At 42.9% G+C, this 19,786-nt stretch overlaps 1 protein-coding gene across 1 annotated transcript in view; it reads right to left on the reverse strand.

Annotated features, from left to right (window-relative positions):
• Positions 1 to 407: 407 nt before the first annotated feature.
• Positions 408 to 19,786, reverse strand: part of LOC113581973 (disintegrin and metalloproteinase domain-containing protein 12) — a 73,336-nt gene continuing 53,957 nt past the window's right edge. Inside the window, exons 12-23 of the mRNA XM_035533227.1 lie at positions 16,185 to 16,362; positions 14,962 to 15,051; positions 14,618 to 14,813; positions 14,081 to 14,189; positions 13,402 to 13,600; positions 11,506 to 11,583; positions 8,873 to 8,981; positions 8,553 to 8,688; positions 8,305 to 8,419; positions 6,492 to 6,797; positions 2,630 to 2,787; positions 408 to 2,258 (exon numbers count right to left, since the gene is read on the reverse strand). Coding sequence (XP_035389120.1) covers positions 2,186 to 2,258; positions 2,630 to 2,787; positions 6,492 to 6,797; positions 8,305 to 8,419; positions 8,553 to 8,688; positions 8,873 to 8,981; positions 11,506 to 11,583; positions 13,402 to 13,600; positions 14,081 to 14,189; positions 14,618 to 14,813; positions 14,962 to 15,051; positions 16,185 to 16,362 — 1,747 coding nt within the window. The 3' untranslated portion in view covers positions 408 to 2,185. The remainder of the gene's footprint in view (positions 2,259 to 2,629; positions 2,788 to 6,491; positions 6,798 to 8,304; positions 8,420 to 8,552; positions 8,689 to 8,872; positions 8,982 to 11,505; positions 11,584 to 13,401; positions 13,601 to 14,080; positions 14,190 to 14,617; positions 14,814 to 14,961; positions 15,052 to 16,184; positions 16,363 to 19,786) is intronic.

Consider the following 19,786-nt stretch of genomic DNA (forward strand, 5'->3'; position numbering starts at 1 on the left):
TTAAAATCCTTTTAGATAATGGAGCAGACCATCACATTAAAAATAAGGTAATGCGAACAGGTTACGCTTTAGATTCAGAATGGCATTAACTTCTGTTATAGGACAAAATGAACCGGATATTATATTTCTAACAGAAGAGGCTGACCATGGCAAGCCACCAGTGTTCCGGTCATACTAAACAAACCTTCCTGTGTGGATGTTATCGCTGTTTGGTGCTGGTGCTCTAGAGATGGCTAATGCTTTTGAGAGAAAGGTCATTCATTTTAGACAGCATTACATGTCGTGTTAGAGAGCCATTGTAAATATATAAAAAATTATTTTGTGTTTCAGAATATCATCCCTTTGTTAGTGACAGAAGGAAGAATGAACTTTCTCCCAGACTAAAATTGACCCAGTCACACTCAGAATAGTTTTATAGACAACTTTACTGGTTTGTAATTCATGAGTTCTGAATCTATGAATACACACACTGACATTTACAGATTTTTCCCACATACTGATTTATCAGTGTTATTTGAAGAAAGAAAAAAACTGTCTGAGTAACTGAGTGAAATAAACAAACTTAATATTATCTTTTATGTGTAGTAATACTGATAGAAGCTATAAAATGGTAAAAAGTGAATACAGGAGTAAAGACTGCCAATTCAGACAAGCAAAGCAACTGTTCTACTGTAGTGTTCCATGAAAACATAAATTAAAATGTCACCTGAAATAATACAGTATTCATGAATATGTACTAGATGTCTGCTGTGGACATCGACTAAAGACTGTAGACAGATTTCACACCAAAGCAAAACCCCAGAACACAGTAACAAGATTCAACATTATATATAATGTTAAAAAAAACCAAAAAAGTTCTACACTGTCTAGAGTAGGCTTGTGATAAATGTAGGCTCTGGGGAAATGCACTCTCACAGCCAAAAATGTCAATCCAAAAACAAAAAACAGAACAGACAGGGAAAAATACTCATCCCTTGCATACAGATACATCTTGTGACTCCAGTTTGCTACAGATATGTTTTTTTGAAGGGTTCCATTCTAGAAGCATCCCAATCCAGTTTGGTTTCCCCTTCCACTGTTCTTCCTGGTACTGCTCAGCCGGTGTCCCATTATGATTATGAAGATTATTAAAATTGCATTCCTGTAGGTTTTCTCTTTAACCCATGAAGCAGGCCTGCTTGTCTTTATGGGATCTTGAAATATCCAGACACATGGGGGAAGATCAAAGGGGGAAACTTCCATCCTTTTTTAAAAGTTGACCACAGTTCAACCCGATCATCATCTTATAAAAACTTAAAATGGCATGAGAGCATGTAATATGCACAATGCATCATAACATGGAGACATAACATAATTCTGTGTGACAGCACTGAGTAACTGGTGAATTAATTCTCTGAGTAGCCAGATCTAGAGTTCAAAAGCAACAATGAAAATAGAATCTTCAGTTCAGGATGAGTCTTTTTAGATGAAACGCTGAGAAAAAAGACCCCCGATCCTATCATGTGAAAACACAGTTTCAGAAGTGGGTAGATGAAGCCATCCTTGCTGGCTCCAGGAGACATTGTGAGACTAATCGTTTCCCAAAACTGTGTCTGGGGAGTGTACAGTCACAGCTTGGCACCAAATGAGTTCCTGAAATTATTCTACCTACTCCGATATTAACTACAGAAATGGCACTGATGCAGCTACGCCTCTGTAATTTCACATGGGTAACACACATGAGATTGTACAGTCATGGAGTGCATCTTCAGCAGAGTGGAACTTCCTAAACAAGTTTCCCTTACAAACCTTTCACAATCCAGTTCTAGCATTAAAAAGCCACTTGCATTATATTCTTCCAATCATTTCACAGGTTAGAGTTTCTCCTCATACCTCCTTCTACATGGGATAATCTTAGAATTCTGCCCATGAAACAAAAAATCCGATCAAAAAACAGGGATAAACCACATAAAACATGAGTTCACTACAATGCACGGTGCTGAAATAAATACAGTTTCGACAAACATAAATAATGTGCGACGTGTACCTGAGTGCAGACTCTTAGCACCGACAGGAGGCATAGCACCAAGGGGTTCGAGCCATCAAGCCCCCATGAGCAGAACGTTGTTCATCGGGACAAGCAGAGTTTTATAGTGCAAAAAAAATGTGTGTAATATCTCTGCCGAGGTCCTGTCAGTCCCAGGGTTTATGTGCTGAGTTTCATCGTGCCTGTGAGGAATTGTGGCTTTGGCAGTATAGGGGGCTGCTTGGGTGGAGGTCTGAAAGAGAGAGAGAGAGAGAGAGAGAGAGAGAGAGAGAGAGAGAGAGAGAGAGAGAGAGAGAGAGAGAGAGAGAGAGAGAGAGAGAGAGAGAGAGAGAGAGAGAGAGAGAAAGAGAGAGAGAGAGAAAGAGAGAGAGAAAGAGAGAGAGAGAGAGAGAGAAAGAGAGAGAGAAAGAGAGAAAGAGAGAAAGAGAGAGAGACAGACAGACAGAGACAGACAGACAAACAAGTAGGTAATGAATGACACTAATGAATACTGTGTATGTGAGTATGGAAATGAATGACTGCATGGATAGCTGTTGGACTGAAAGGAGTGTTTCCAAAGTGAATAATTGCATGGGTTTTTAAAGGGAATGTTTTCTAGGTAACCTGCTGGGCTGTGGGAGAGGAGTTGCTGAGCGGGGGGTGGTGATAGTTGGGATGGGAGCCGGGAGGCGGATTGCTGTGGGACTCCGCATCATCCGGAGGTTCCGCCCCAGTGGGTCAGCGGGCAAAGGCTTCTGAGGTGGGCTGGGTTTCTCAAACTCCTGGGAGAGACACAACGACACTTGTAGGCAGAAATAGATGCCCACCTAAACATACATATGAACAGACACCAAACCCAGTACTACAGAGCCTTGGCTAAGGAGATGAACCAGGCCAGTTACATAAAGGGGCAGTTCACACTGAAAAATGTAAAAAATTATTTGTTCTAGATGCTTGTCATAGCTGATCAGCTTATCTCAGCAGGTAGAACTAATTAGCTGAACCAACTGTTATGTTTGTCTTGTTTCCATCTGGATCTGGTAGCAAGGGTATTTTTAGGGGCACTTTTTTGTATTTGCTAAGGATGCTTTTCTGAATAGACAACTAAGCACTTTTGTAAGTCACTGTGGATAAGAGTAGCTTCTAAATGTGGTAAATGTAAATGGAGACATACTTTATATAGGATAGCAGAAAAAGTGCAAGACTGTTCGGGCCTTGGTTTCATATTGGGGAAATCTTTTCACATACAAATGATCATACAACACTTTAAATTGTTTAAATGCTATGTTAGAAGGGCACTACAAGATCATGTCATGGACCATGAAATCAGCCTTTTGCCAAGTCTTTGGCCGAAATATCCGACTCCTGGTGAAATGCAGGAAAAAATATCAGCTACTGGCTTTCAATTAAGCACAGTGTTTTGTTTTTTGTTGTTGTTGTTGTTTTGAGGGGTTTTTTTGTAGGAGGGTTTCCTAAAAATAGCGAGCTGTAACTATCAAAGTTACACTTTTGACTTACATCTTGCAGTACTATATATACGTAACATGTCGCTGTTCTTTATTGAAGAACATGTTCTTTATTGAAGAATTGTATGAGACAGAGAGAGTATTTTCACTTCAGTGACAGAATGAATGAAGGTGAGTTAACCCTCCTGAGGTTCAACACTTTCCACTATGAGCATGGCAGCCCATCTTACAATCCCAGCTGTGTAGTCAAGGGTTATTTAATAAATGACATGAAACGTAGCATTTATCTTCTAAAATATGCAAAATCTGTAATTCTTGAGAAGGTTTGTACGCAAAATTAACCAAGTTTAATCATGACTTTAGAAGTTCTACATATAAATAAATTCATGAAAATGTGTTAAATACATTCTGGGATTGGACTTGACTTGATACCAATATTCACTGATATTTTCTGTCTTTGATCTTCCACCAGGGGGCACACTAAGGCAGTATAACCAGAGCTGGTATAACCTTATTCTAAAGCCTGCGCTTTGCCCTGTTCTCTCCCCAAGAAGCATGTGATGAGGACCTGCCATGTGTTCCTAATCCACTGGCAGAAGATGATGTAATGATAACCGGAAGCTACCTACTACACATCTGTTTCTCATTCAGTCCCTCTCTTTCTTTCCAATTCTTGCTCGTTTCTCTTGTGGCCTTTTATGGGAGATCTATCCACAATTTCACAGTTTTGGTTCTGCACTCTTTTCACCCTGTGGACAGTTTTCCAATATAACTAGACTCCTTGCGCAGGCTGTTTCTCGTCATTGATCAGGCAGTGATTGATCAGGTAGTGATTGATTGCAAACAACATGGCCTGATTTTGTTATGATTTTTATAGTATTATGGCTGCTTCAGTAACTTCAACACTTTGATAAAACAGCAATTATATCAAGAAATAACATATACACAATTGTGTATACAGAAAAAAAATACGCAAAATGTCAACAGTTTTCTACACAGTGCAGCCCTCTCATTTAACCAGCATCCGTCACCAATGGATTCTCTTCGCTGCTATTCAGCCTGACCGCACCATTGCCCTCTGTCACTGTCCACCTGTCTGTCATGCAACTGTTCTTGCAGCCTGTGTGGGCCTGATTTAACAGTGGTCGTTGTCATAGATTCACGATCTCCTTCCTGATTCAGTGTAGTGAGCTGAAAAAAACAGCAATCCTCCAGCACTTGGTGATGGTTAGTACACACACTGATGAGATCAAGTGCTGGAGTTCATCACACTCAGGTTTGGCTTGTTGTGTTCCAATGATCGAGAATATTTGAACATTGGAAGCTTGTCCTGTTCCTTACAGTGCTCAGTCTGATTTATGTGGCTGCTGTTTCGACCAGCACATAGGAGTATATTTCTCAACCCAGACACAAACGAGAAGCTCAGTATCATATCACAGAAATTTTGATTCATAAGCACGCACACACACACACCTTTTACCTTTTATCCCTTAGTCTGTCTCTTGAGGATATCTTGTAAAGAACACTCAGGCTCACCCCTTACAAAGCTCTACAATGCATTTGGCCAAATTGACGCATTTATCACAAAGCTTATCAAATGTTGGAGCACTCACATCTCTGCAAGCTAAGTACTGGTCTCTCTTTCAGCCAGTAATCACTGCATTAATGATATGTATTTTTAGCCTTACTTTCTTTCAAATTAGCATGCTGGTTATGGGGTGACTGTAGGTATGGATGAACCATCTAGCAGGCCTTCGAGTGCTTCTGCACCACTAGACTGGAGAAACGAATGCAGTCCATCAGACAGCTTCTCTTATCGGCTGGGGGCTGCTCTCCACACTGACTCTGCGCGTGAGATGAGTCTTACAGTCTGTTTGTGTCTTATGTTTGTTTGCTTTGTGTTCGTCAGATCGTGTGGACAAGCCTGGGGTAAGAAGAGGACCTACAGAACCGAGCCCTGAGGGGTTCAGAAAAGCTGCAGGCAGGTGATTCTCGATTTATGCATTCAAAGTATTTCCAGACGAAATGAACCTGGGCTTTTCAGCCGCCTCCTCCAGACACGCTCCTCGGTTCTAGGACAGTGTTCACGCTGCTGCATGGCCTGATTTCTTTCTCTGCTTTTCTCCTACTAACATGAGAGTTGCAAAGCAAATTCGCAAGTTTGATGCTTTTTTATTTTTTATCTTTTTACATTGAACAGTCGTTATGTTTTTTTCGACTCCGTTATAGGTTGTAGCATGATCGTTTTCCTCCCAGGAGCAGGTGGAGGTTGTGTACATCTCCACTGCTGTGAACAGCCATACACTTGCACCGACATGTGCATGTATCAAATGAAGGATTACAAGGTTCCCACGTGACTGGCTGACCCCTGTGTTTGGGGTGTGTGGCTTTTATATATATATATATATATATATATATATATATATATATATATATATATATATATATATATATATATATATATATATATATATATATATATATATATATATACACACTGTAAAGACACACAACACACACAATAAATTTTTTGAAACCTAGAAACATTATGAAACTGCCCTGTTCGCACCACAGCACTGAACACATTACACCAGAAAACAATATCTTACTGTGCTCCTGAAAGCTTCACTTTATAATATGTCTGAAAGCCCACTGGGACACACACATGCACACCCATACATGTACTGGGACAAGAGAGAATCTGCTGCAGTTATCATCTAGGAGAGGATGTGTTTGTGATGCATACATATATAAAAACTCATATATAAAAACACATATCTATGGACTGTCTGGAGCGCTTCGCTGAAGCACCACAGACTTAAGTAAATAATAAATACTATGCAGACAAGGGCATGTGCGCATGCACACACACTCTTTTATTACTATCTTTATGGGGCTTTTTCATTTATGTATTGCTGCAGCTACATGTTTCCATGCCAAACAATCTCTAAATCTAAACCAAAGTAACCTAAAAGCATTTTAAAGGTTTTTAACCAGAAAGGTCCATGTTGTGTACTCACCATTGCCACCCTGCAGGTGTTTTGGCCACTCAGTGTTTGGAGGGCTGCTCCTTGTGAGGGGGCGTGAGCGCGAGAGTGTGTGTACATGTGGGAGCGGACGCACGGTGCTGGAGGATCCCTGTGGCTGGGTGAGATGGTGTGAGAGTGTGTTAGAGGAGGCAGGGGTGTGCGGTGTAAGGGCAGCGCGGATGGTGAAGGGGTCAGGGTGAAGGGAAGGATCACAGGTTGACTTATGGTCAGAGTAGGGCACTGGGGCAGCTGCTGCAGACTGTGGGAACCCGGAGCAGATGGGTGAGGAGACGCAGACTGTGGGTGTGTAGAGAGAGAGAGAGAGAGAGAGAGAGAGAGAGAGGGAGAGAGAGAGAGAGAGAGAGAGAGAGAGAGAGAGAGAGAGAGAGAGAGAGAGAGAGAGAGAGAGAGAGAGAGAGAGAAGGGAGGTAAAAGAGAGCGAAAGAAAGAAAAAGTAAGGAGAGAAAAAGCAGGCGATGTATTAATAACCGAATTATAAATAACATTCATTTCTTAAGCACCTGCAAAAAATCCAAGTGAAAACTAAGTCTGAGTGTGGCTGTTGCTAGATAACAAGAGTTGTTGAAAGAATATGACGAATGTGGCATGTGTGTGTGTGTGTGAGAGAGAGAGAGAGAGCGCAAGAGAGAGAGAAAGTGGTATAGGGTCCATCTATAGTATGACCTCATCTGCACATGGCTGACATGGAATAGACCTACATCATCTCTGCTCTTACCAACACACACACACAGACAAGCACACACAATCAGAACCAGCTGGAGAAGCCCCTGCTAACATAAAAGCACTTTAGTAATGCTTTATAACCCCAGCCTGTACTTCATGCAACTGTCACACAATTACAAACACAAACCACATTCTGTCTCTCTCACACACACACACACACACACACACACACACACACACACACACACACACACCTCATCAAAATTCCAAGGAACTGATGCTGATGCGGGTCTATCATTATTACATGCCTGGATTTCCTCAAACAAATTTGGACATCTTTGACAGCTAGTAAACACAACCGTGTATGTATTCACTGCCCACGAGCTTCAAAGCCTGTCCACTGTGTTCTGGAGGTGACAGTGTTTGTCCACTGTGTTCTGGAGTTGAGAGTATTTGTCTACAATCTGGCTTTTTTTTTTGTAACAGTTTGTCTACAGGTGTAATGTGACAGATAAATCACACCCACAGATTCAGACACACAGTCAAGGAGATGCAAACATACATGGATAAACAAATCATACACACACACACACACACACACACACACACACACACACACACACACACACACACACACACACACACACACACACACACACACACACACACACACACCTCATCAAAATTCCAAGGAACTGATGCTGATGCGGGTCTATCATTATTACATGCCTGGATTTCCTCAAACAAATTTGGACATCTTTGACAGCTAGTAAACACAACCGTGTATGTATTCACTGCCCACGAGCTTCAAAGCCTGTCCACTGTGTTCTGGAGGTGACAGTGTTTGTCCACTGTGTTCTGGAGTTGAGAGTATTTGTCTACAATCTGGCTTTTTTTTTTGTAACAGTTTGTCTACAGGTGTAATGTGACAGATAAATCACACCCACAGATTCAGACACACAGTCAAGGAGATGCAAACATACATGGATAAACAAATCATACACACACACACACACACACACACACACACACACACACACACACACACACACACACACACACACACACACACACACACACACACACACACACACACACACACACACACACACACACACACCTTATATATGCTGGCACTTTGTGGCATGGCATGGGCAGAGCTGGGAGGAGATGCTCTATGTCCAGGCTGAATATGGCTTGTTGAGATAGTGGTCATCTTGTCCGGTCCTACTGGCCTGAAACATTACAGACTACATGTCAGACTCTTGTGGACCAAAAACATGCTCTTTAGTGCTTTATTACACATCTGGTGTAAGATTGTCTAAAACCTTTTTTTTTTTTTTTTTAATGTTAAAACATTTTGTCCACCTGAGTTTCTCCACAGTGTTTTTCTTGTTACTGACGAATAGGCCAGCCAGAGTCTTCTTTTTAATGCAGACAACCATCCCCACGCACAGTAAGCAGAGAAAGGCCACGACGATGCCCACTTTCACACTCTCACTCTCTGTGCACAGGGAGTACAGTACAGTATCAGCACACACACACACACACACACACAGCATATAGAATCATACATCCACTCATTCACTTATCCATGACTAGCCACACCCACTCACAAACAACCCCCCCCCCACACACACACTTATACTATCTCGGACACACACCCCCACGCTCACCCAGTCTCATACCTGCCAGTCTTACTGGGCCACTGTCAACACTGCCCCCAAAGCCAGCTTTATCACAGAATGGGGGTGCCCAGTGCGCTTCACAGTGGCAGTTCTTTTTATTATTGCACACCTGCACAGATGAGACAACATACATACACACGAACACAGACAGTTCATAGATCAGTACATACGTCAGGTCATTGGCTCTGTGCCAGGTTCCCAGCAGTAAGTGATGTCATTGCTGCCTGGCATAAACTGAAAGGGTCTCTCCACGCTTAAAGCTGCAGAATACAGAGGATAACATTGGGAACCATGCCTGCATGCCTGACATTGATCAAAAACAGCAAGCTTTTATTTTGAAAGACTTGTCTCCACATGTACAGAGAGAGAAGATTAGTCCAAGCTGTAATGCAATCTTATTTTATACCCATTTGACACCTGAGGTACTGTTGATTTCTTGAAACTGGTGGATAAGGGAGAGAGACTGGGCTGTTGGCTCAAACTGAAATATCATATACCACAAAATAAACTCAAGATAAAATCAGGCAACTTCAGAGAAAAACTTTTATATATCATTATAAACAATCATTATATCCTATTAAACATTCATTATATCATTATAAACATTCATGATTGACTGACTGCATTGCCTCAAATCTGCTTAAACTGGAGTTGCAAAAATAGTCTAGATTTAAAGTACTTAGATATATTGTAGAATAAATAAATAAGGTTATGCCTGTATACCACCTGACCTTCATAATGTTAACAAGTTTGAATACAGAGATTGTCAAACCACTACAACATCATCCAGATGGGTTAAATGCTTTTTTTCTTCCATTTTGTAATACCAGAGAGGACCCCCTCTACATCACATGCACACACACACACAAACACACACACACACACACACACACTCTTAACATGGCACAGAATATTAAACCATACTCTGTCTCTCTCTCTCTCTCTCATTCTCCCTCTTTCTCTCTCTAGTTTTCCCAAGCAAGGTGATGGAGAGCAGATGTGTGGCCCTTGATCAGATCTGAGGGTTCATGAGTTAATTCATGGAACTTTCTCTCTGATAATTAAGCCTCTTAAGGCTTAAGGATAATTAAGACTCTTTCTCTCGTACTCACTCTGTCCTTTCCAAAACCTATCTTTTCATCTCTGTCTCCTTATGTGGGTAATCCCTGTTGGTGAATTAAAAAAATATTTTGCGCAGTCTGTGAGTCAATGAACAGTGACACATTATTTTGTAGTTGTTTTCCATCCAGGATACTGGAATGAAACAACAATGAGGTTAACGTGCCGAATGTCTGCTTTTATTTGAGCGTGTTTACATCTGTGCTGAGTAAACCATGGAGGGATCCTATGAAGACAGCTACAGGGAGAGCTGTGATTCCTACAGAAAGCCAGTGTGGTGCATGTGTGTCACATGTGCATCGAATTTTCTGTGATGACTAATTTTTCAACACCAGTTTAATTTTGCCACCCCGATTCCACTAAATGATGAACAGACATTTGATGAATCAGCAAATCAGAGCAGATACGTGCAGCTCTGTGTCATTGCCATGCTCCTCTGGGTCAACGAAGGACACATTTCAGAGGGCTGAGCAACAGCTGACATACAACGCATGACCAAAGTTGAGAGATTCGCAGTGTTTGTCTTGGAGCGACAAGCATAACGCAATTCCCACATTTCCAATTTCACAGCGCAAAGGCAGGTCTTGTTTCACGCTCCGGGAGGCGGCGTACGGCTCCTGCGATAGCGCTTAGCGGTGCTCTGAGAAATCATTAGGGCTAGGCGCAGGCACTGTGGAGAGCAGAGCTCTAATTTCTGAAGTGCTCTTCTCATCTCCATATTTCTGCACGTCTCCGCCTGGCTCCCCTTCCCAACGCATGCGGACTGTGTGTCTCTCGTCAGGCAAAGCCCGCCCATCTCGGCCACACAAGGACGAGAGGCTCGGAGTCACGCTGTGATGAATGGCCCTTTAAGACAGACTCAACCGAAGTTATTATGGCTAACTGAGGTGTTGTGAATACTGAGATTGATAGCAAGGTACAGGTGCATTTGAGAGGTAACACACAGGAAGACTATAGCATACAAATATGTGCTCGAGACAGAATGATGCAGAGAATGCATGAAAGGGGAAAGGTGAAATAGAAATACGTAAAGATGCATACAGGGCTCCACATGAGAGAGAGACAGATTTGAGAGAAATATACAAACACAGACAAAGAAACAGTATCTCAAGTTAGAGTACAGACAGAGGGACTGGGAAGGAACAGGATTCTCTCAGCAGTAGCACAATGAATAAATGATCATGACCAAGTCCACCAAACTATTTAATGTTTCATAGGCATTTTCTAATGTCAGTAACAGTCTTGCATAGCTCAGAAGCCAGGACTTGATGAATAATGGAGCAGCTGTCGTATGTGTCCTGATGAATGCATGTCCTTATGTATTTCCTATTTCATGACATGTCAAGCTACTGGGGTTGTACGTGCCGTTCTTTAAGATGGTTTTTCAGAAGAAGGTTAGAGGTGCGCAGGAAGCCGCTCAGGGCAGTGGTAAGATAGGAGATGGATTTCCAGCAGATGAACTGTGTGAGCGAGGGCTTGCCTGTGAATAAGATAGAAAAAAGGGAGCAGCTCACCCCACGTCTGCTGCATTTGGCCGAGCACTCATAGACCCCGAATGCACTGATGTTCTGACACTGACGATTCAGGCACATCTACAGAGAGAGTCAGAGAGAAAGGAGATAAGACAGTGAGTGCAACCACAGAGACCGAGAGATGGGATAAGCGCGTGAATGAGTGGGTAGGAAAGTGACCGAGCTAACGGTCAAGTGAGCGAGTGAGTGCTCGGGTGAGTGAGTGAGTGAGTTAGCACCTAAGTGTGCAAGTGGGGTAGTGAGCTAGCGGTCAAGTGAGCGAGTGAGTGCTCGGGTGAGTGAGTGAGTGAGTTAGCACCTAAGTGTGCAAGTGGGGTAGTGAGCTAGCGGTCAAGTGAGCGAGTGAGTGCTCGGGTGAGTGAGTGAGTGAGTTAGCACCTAAGTGTGCAAGTGGGGTAGTGAGCTAGCGACCAAGTGAGCGAGTGAGTGAGTTAGCACCTAAGTGTGCAAGTGGGGTAGTGAGCTAGCGACCAAGTGAGCGAGTGAGTGCTCGGGTGAGTGAGTGAGTTAGCACCTAAGTGTGCAAGTGGGGTAGTGAGCTAGCGACCAAGTGAGCGAGTGAGTGCTCGGGTGAGTGAGTGAGTTAGCACCTAAGTGTGCAAGTGGGGTAGTGAGTTAGCGACCAAGTGAGCGAGTGAGTTAGCAGCTTCACACTTTTCACAAGTGCAGGGCCGAACTCAATCATCTTAAACTTTTCCAGTGAAACTGGATTTTTCCAGTGAAACAGTGGCTGGTATTGTGGGACCGGCTCCACTCCACTCACATATAATGAGATTTAGGAACGCGATTATTCCAAAAGTAATCATGGAGAAGGAACACCAGAGGGGGATGAGCGAGGAGGATGTTTGGAAGACTGGCAAGTTATTTTGTGTAATTGGGAGTTTCTTAGTGTTTGGTGGAATAACTAAGAGCTTGCAGTAGGTCTGACACACACACACACCCCCGGAAAACCATATTTGAATAATAGGGTGTTGTAAGGGTATTTTTGCATTGTTCTTGCTCACTGTTATGGATGATGAGGCCACTGTTACCCTTATTAATATCTCAGTGTGTCACAAAGACGCACACAAGCACATGTAAAGTCATGACACATACTCACTTCCTCAATAAATAAATCATACACACACAAGGACATAGAGACCTATAAAATATATTTAAAGAAATGCACAGACTACATCAACATAAACAAAAAAGCATGCGCACACACACACACACACACACAAACAAACATCATATAGTATGTAACACATCCTTCCACTCTCACCAGTAAATACTATTACTATCTGACCACTCTATCCCAGGTTGCCTGTTAACAGTGGTATGTATTTGAATTACTGGTGTGAACTATAGATTGTCACCACATGAAGGTATTATGGGTTAATTATACCTCGACTTGGACTACTTTTACGCTAACGTCCTGATCCAGAAGCTCGAGGGAGTGGCCTTGAGACTCATTCCACAGCCCCAGGGCACTTTGAACCACCAGGGCTGTAAAACACTGGTCATCCTCCCATCTGCTTGTCAGGTTCATATCATGCAAAACATTAAGTTTTAATATAAAGCAAAAAGCTGAATGAAATGTATGGTTCCAAATCATGCATGCCCAAGGTTTGCATGGGGATTTGCTGTGCTTATTTCCAACTCTAAACTACTTCGCCTAATTTAGGTCATGAACGTCTTTAACAGGACCTAAACATTAGCTCCAGATGTGCTAGATTAGAGATAATTAACTCAGATAACAGATAAGCAGGAGCAGGTTTTGGCCCCCATATTCTAAACATATCCTTCCCTTACTTGAGTACCCTGCAGTTGCTGTTGTCTTTAGCGAGCTTGCATGTTGCAAGAGTAGCAGAAAGACCAAAGGAGCAGAACTCTTACCATGTTCTCACCACACTTTGTCCCGGTGAGGACCAGACCTGGGTCGGGCATATCGTCGCCCAGGTACACGTGTGTTCCCCGGCACAGGATCCGCCCACCCTCCTGCAGGGGAATGTTGGTCTCTATGGAAACTGCATTTGTGCCAATCACTGGTCGGTTAGCACCACCTTGACACTGGATCTTCCCACATTTGGCATCTCTAGAAAATAACATGACATTGATTTATGTTATTGATTAATGAGATAGGACAGCTGACACTAGTTGACTAGTTGATTACCTCTTTACAAAAAGTCTTCTCTCTCTCTCTCTCTCTCTCTCTCTCTCTCTCTCTCTCTCTCTCTCTCTCTCTCTCTCTCTCTCTCTCTCTCTCCCCTCCCCTCCCCCCCCCCATCCACTCCAATAATTAGTGCAATTACATCAATCAGGACATTGTCACTGAAATACTTGAAGTGCCTGCCAATCTCAGTCCAACTGAACAAGTGCTTCCTGTTTATGTAAATTGTAAGGGCACTTCCAGTGGTCCTTTTTAGATTGTACCGTTTTTCACATTTCAATAATATCTTCTCTGTATAAGAATTTGTAGGGTCATGTGTGAAAGTGTTTTTTTTTTTTTTTTTTTGGATGAGACAAAGAAAATGATATCACATGTTTACCATTAGTCTGAGAAAATACAACTCACCGAGCTTCACACTTAACGAATGATCCTTTGGCGTCTTTCCCACAGTTCCCATATGGGTCCCCTGCCGAGTTCACCCTCTCGAAACAAATACCTGGAGCTGGCTTTGCACCTACAGGACACACACACACACACACACACACACACACAAACAAACATACATAAGCGTGCACCCACATCCCCCTCAGCTCTATGCAACCTGATTTCATTTGGAAATATTAATAATGAAATAATAAAATGAAATAATAATGAAATAATAGTGAAAAGGTTAAATCTGCATGGAATTCTACATAAACATTTCAAACCTTTCACACAGTTTTGTTCATGTTGGCAGGTTGAGTTGTGGTGAGTTAACACAACACTCCAAGTCTGTCTCTGACACTCTAGTAATAAAAAGCCACTGGAAAACCTTGGCATAATGTTCAAGAAACTTCAACATTTTGTCATTTTAGCTTTGTAAATATCATCCATCATCAGGTTGAAGGAACCGCCGTCCAAAGTTGATGTTCCTACAGACCTGTAGGTGGTATTGTAACTCACCCTGACCCCAGAGAGTAATGCACTGCTGTTCGTGTGTTTGGCAGATGCCGTTGTAGCAGTGCCCATCCACACTGTGGCAGGCGTGGCCATCATGCAGGTAGACGTTAGCAGGGCAGTGAGGGTCTGAGCCGGTGCAGAACTCTGGCAAGTCGCATGAATTACTGGACTCCCGGCACGGAGTACCTGCCGGCTTCAGCTGGAAGTGCACATACACAAATACACATACAAAGAACCCCTGGACAAACAGTGTCTTTTGTCACATACTGTGTCACTTTTTGTCCTTTTAAACAGAAAAATGACAAATGCTTAAGCTTAGGAAAATCTCTTAATAGCGAGTGTCTTACCTGACAATCTTCACAGCACTGGCCGTGAGCGCACACTGCACTCTCCTTCAGAGTGCATGTACTGGCATTACAGCAGGGGTTCATACATTCCTACAGAGACAGACAGACAGACAGGGAGATAAAAGCAATAATGCTCTCTCATATATATATATATGCGTGCACACACACAGGAAGGTTCTTCCAGCTACTCCTTGTACAGCGACTCGACTTATTTAAATTATGCCCTTGTTCCGTCACAGCAGGATTATGTGATTTATCCGACAGGAAGTGGGGAACCTTAATGGACCCAGAGCCTGTTGTTAAACCTGAAGCAATGACTGGGTTTAGGAGACAGAACTGGAAATATAAAGATCTTACCAAAAACTAGCCAAGATCTGAGTTGCTCCTAATGTGTGTGGGAGTGTACAGAACCTCTCAGAGACTTATTAGCCTTCCAGTCATGGCATACTGACTCATTTTAAACAATTTATGGATATAGCATAAACAAATTAATTTTAACAGCATTGACAGGTCGGTATTGTTCTTGCACTCACCACACCCACCAACCATTGACCCACACACGCATACACTCACATTTACTCCAATAAGTTCTCATTACACAGTGAGTTGTCATCAATAAACAAACATTGGGATCAATGAAATGGCTTCAGGACTGTGTCACTAATGGGGGTGTTTTGTGAGGTGCTTCAAAGCGCTCTGGGCCCCCCCAGGGAACTTGGTCTTGCTCCATACATGTGCCTGGGCAGAAGGCTCCCATGTCTGGGTTTCCCTCTCAATGTGGTCGGTGGGAAAACATCCGTATGAAGTGTTCGTTTATGCCACTTGTCATGGGTTTGGATGATAAGACTAATGATCCATTACTCATGCCGAGGGAACGTTTGGAGTGGGAACGTTTGAAGTGAGAACGTTCGGAGTGACAGAGTGTAGTGAGAGTTCAGGCGGGTGTGTAACATGAACAAGTGAGTGAGCACACACACACACACGATGTCCATTTCAGACACTCGCGTCAAAGCACAAGTGGACACAGATATTAAAATTAATTCAGCACACACACACACACACACACACACACACACACACACACACACACACACACACACACACACACACAGGTTTTCACTTCTCCATACTTTACCCTTTTAGAGAGAGAACGAATAAGACAGCTATGCATTTTCATGCCAAGTTCCTCACTAGAAATGCATACTCCCACCACTCATATGTACCTCCAGATCACCACAGTCACATTCCTCTCCCTCCTCCACGTATCCGTTGCCACACTTCTGCCCTCCGTAGAGCACTTTGACCTCCGGCATGTTGAAGAGACACATCCCCACCCCCTTCTCCAGACTGACCTGCAGGTCCTTCTTACTGCATGAACTGAAGACAGTTGGGAATGGGTATCTGCACACAGAGAGAGCAAGAGAGAAAGGACTTTTCACTTTTCATACTTTATTGAAGTTTCAACCATTTAACAGCAGAAAGATAAAATCTAATATTAAAATGAACCCTTCATTAATTTCTTAATGCATCAGTTAAATGTTATTACTATAGCCGTGCAATCGCTAAATACGGTTATTGCTATTATTGAATGTAATTGATAAAGAGAAAAGAGAGAGTAAAAGAGATGAAAAAGACAGAGAGAGAGAGAGAGAGAGAGAGAGAGAGAGAGAGGGGTGGAGAGCAGGAGCAGGAGGAAGATAAGAAGAAGAGGAAATCTTAATGTAATCAGCTCGTAAATCTGTGAGAAGAAAAGAGGAAGTTAGCGAGCGCTGAGCAGGGAGGGAGGAGGAGGCATCATTCCTCACACTGTCCCTGTCGTTAAGCTCTGCTCACCCCACTCTCCTCATGTCACTTGACCTATGCACTAATCAATTAACCAATCAAACCGCAGCGGCCATGCCAGCGGTGTGATGTCATTGTGCTGCTGAGTCGTGAGATTGGACTGAAGCATGAACTCTCTCACCAGCTAGAGTGGCGCAGTCGGAGCTTGCTGTTTCCCCTGGCAGTAGTTTTGCTGTAATGTATTTGTGTGCATGCGTGTGAGAGATAAAGAGAATGAGAGCGCGATAAACCAGTCCTGTACAAAAGCAAAGGCAGACTAATGCATTGGTAGACAGCTGGAGACTTAAACCTGGGAAACTGTGGAAGGCTTCAGTGTTATAAGCTTCATATGCTACACACAACTGCCTTGTAGAATAACAATCACAAACAAGGGCTTACAAGGTATTGCTAGGACACACACATACTCCTACATCACTGCAAGACACGAGAAAGAGATTGATATGAAAGTCAATGTAGAGACTACCCCAAACGCATAGACACGCACACAATGCCTGCAGCCATCCAGAAAAGGAGCTCACGAGAGTTCCACAGGTCTTCCATGAATATCAAAGTCCTTCTGAACAGAAAATTCAGGAGTGTGTGAATCACTAGATTCTCACTAGAAAAAGACACCAACTGACAAAACTTGCTCACATACAGTGTGGTGAACGTGTGAAAATGAGAAATTCTTTAAATAACTAAAGGCATCTTACTGCTGACTGTTGTTATGAAGACAGATCTCCAACATTATGTTATGTTTAACATTGTCAATATTGTAAATCAGTGGTTCATGCCCCCCTATTGGAGGAAGAAAAAAAAAAATTCACCCATCCCCCTCCCAAGCCTTTTTTGGGACAAACAAAGATCACAAAGATCACGAACACTCATTTCACCTTTCTTTGTGCACATAAAAAGTGACACCCACTTACCATTTTTGGTTTTGCTTGCTGACGAGGACAGCGAGAGCTACCACTGGGCTGCCCTCTGTCGTAGCAGGGACAGCAGTTTGGAACAATACGGCACTTTGAGAAATGCTGATTTAGCGTGCATAAAGAAATGCAGGTCGGTATTACGTACATCAGTGAGCTTTCACTGGAAAAGAATGGTTTTGCCAAGATGGAGCCACTGACAGGTTCTGGCCCATGGTACAGATGGATGGCCTCTCATATCTCTACCGACAAAGCAAGACTGGCAGGTTAAATACAGCTTTAAGCTAATTCTGGACGTTGGAGTAATAAACAGCTCACGACCCACTGTTCCCCTCACGCTGGTTTTCTCAAATACCACATGGCAAAGACCGCAGTCCACACAACCATCACCCTGGAAGCCACCATGGGACTTAAAAAGGCTCCATTTGGGCCTTATGGACTGACAGCTATTGTTATTTGCATGCATCACAGAATAATAGCACACACGCACGCACACACACACACACGCGCACACACACGCGCACACACACGCGCACACATCGTTGTCAATATCTCCTCTTATCTTGTTCCTTCTCACATCTTATATCAGTTGATTGTTCCCATTACTTAATTTCTTTTGCAGTGTTACATACAGTATTAATTAATCTAAATAAATAGTACTTACAACTAATCTGAACCCTGAACTTTATTTTCAATGTATTTTTTTAAAGTGATTCTTATGTACGCAATATACTGACACACATACACACACACACACACACACACACACGGATACCTACACTATGCCTGCATAATCACTGATGTGTGCATGTTTTCGTGTGTGTGTGTGTTAGTGATTCCCGCTCCTCTGCCTACCACACAGCATCTCACAAACATTGATCTTGACCCAGTTTTCTGTGAGAAATCAATGAAAACAGAATGGGAACCATATTACTAACAGACCTTAATAATTAAAGAGTCATATATAAATGCCGACTTAATCCTACAACACAAATTCAACACTCTTAAATGATCACTTCATTTATAAATACACCATTTTAACTATTCATTTAATATCCCAATTTTGCATCATCACATAGCATGCATTGGCCCTCTTACACCTAGCTGGAACACTGTTTAATAGTAAATGCAGTACAGCAGCACCTGTAGTTCAGCAGCAGAGAGAAACTGCTGTCAGGCATCCTGGATCACAGAACAGACACTCTGTGAACTCCTCCTCTTCCTCCTCCAACCTTCTCCCTGATGCTCATGTCAGAGACTCATGGTGTACCAAACAGCACAGGCCAAGAAGCTTAGAGCTGCTGAAATATTTATCTGGTAACTGTGACAGCTCCTCCCACTTTAAATATAAAAGAATATTCATGACACCCTCTCCTCCACCTGGCTGATCCGCCAGCAAGCTCCCTTGTCTCTCTTTTGCTATTTTCTCCACTTTCTGTGTTGGCTTCCACTTTCAGTACAGCGAAGACTTCACAGTATCACGCGCTCACAGTCGAGGGTGGTGGTAATGTGTTCTCGGTAGACACAGACCAAGCCAAATGTGCAGAGACGTGTACAGTTTCAGAACACAGTCTGCCAGCGTGTGCGGCATCAGTACCCGTGCAGGAAACCACCTGAGGCAACTCAACATCACCATTATACAGAGAAATGCAACAGTGGCACCGGTTCTAGGAGTTTGAAGGCTAACACATACTTTGCTCTGAAGCCTGGCGAGCCAGCCACTTTATCTTTTGGAACGAGCATCATTAAACAGCTCCAGGCACTTATGGAGGAGAAATTACAGTTCGTCTGGCTACTCAACCCACTGAACTCCAGCATTCCCCACAGTGAGAGGGGAACCCCATCCTTACTCCCACCCACTGAGGTACACAGCCAATGTTGTGTACTGTTGTGGATCTCCACATATATACTGCAAATGGCACAAAGCCCGGTTGTAAAACACTGCGACACTGTGTTATAACTGACTGAGCTACTTGGCAGAGCACACATATTTATTTATTTTGTTCATAGGTTCACTAGTTCATTAGTTAATTCTTAGGCTTTATCATGCCAATTCCGACATGCTGAACGTCTTG

The sequence above is a fragment of the Electrophorus electricus genome, chromosome 14 (genome assembly GCF_013358815.1).
Source record: "Electrophorus electricus isolate fEleEle1 chromosome 14, fEleEle1.pri, whole genome shotgun sequence".
NCBI classification, from domain to species: Eukaryota; Metazoa; Chordata; class Actinopteri; order Gymnotiformes; family Gymnotidae; genus Electrophorus; species Electrophorus electricus.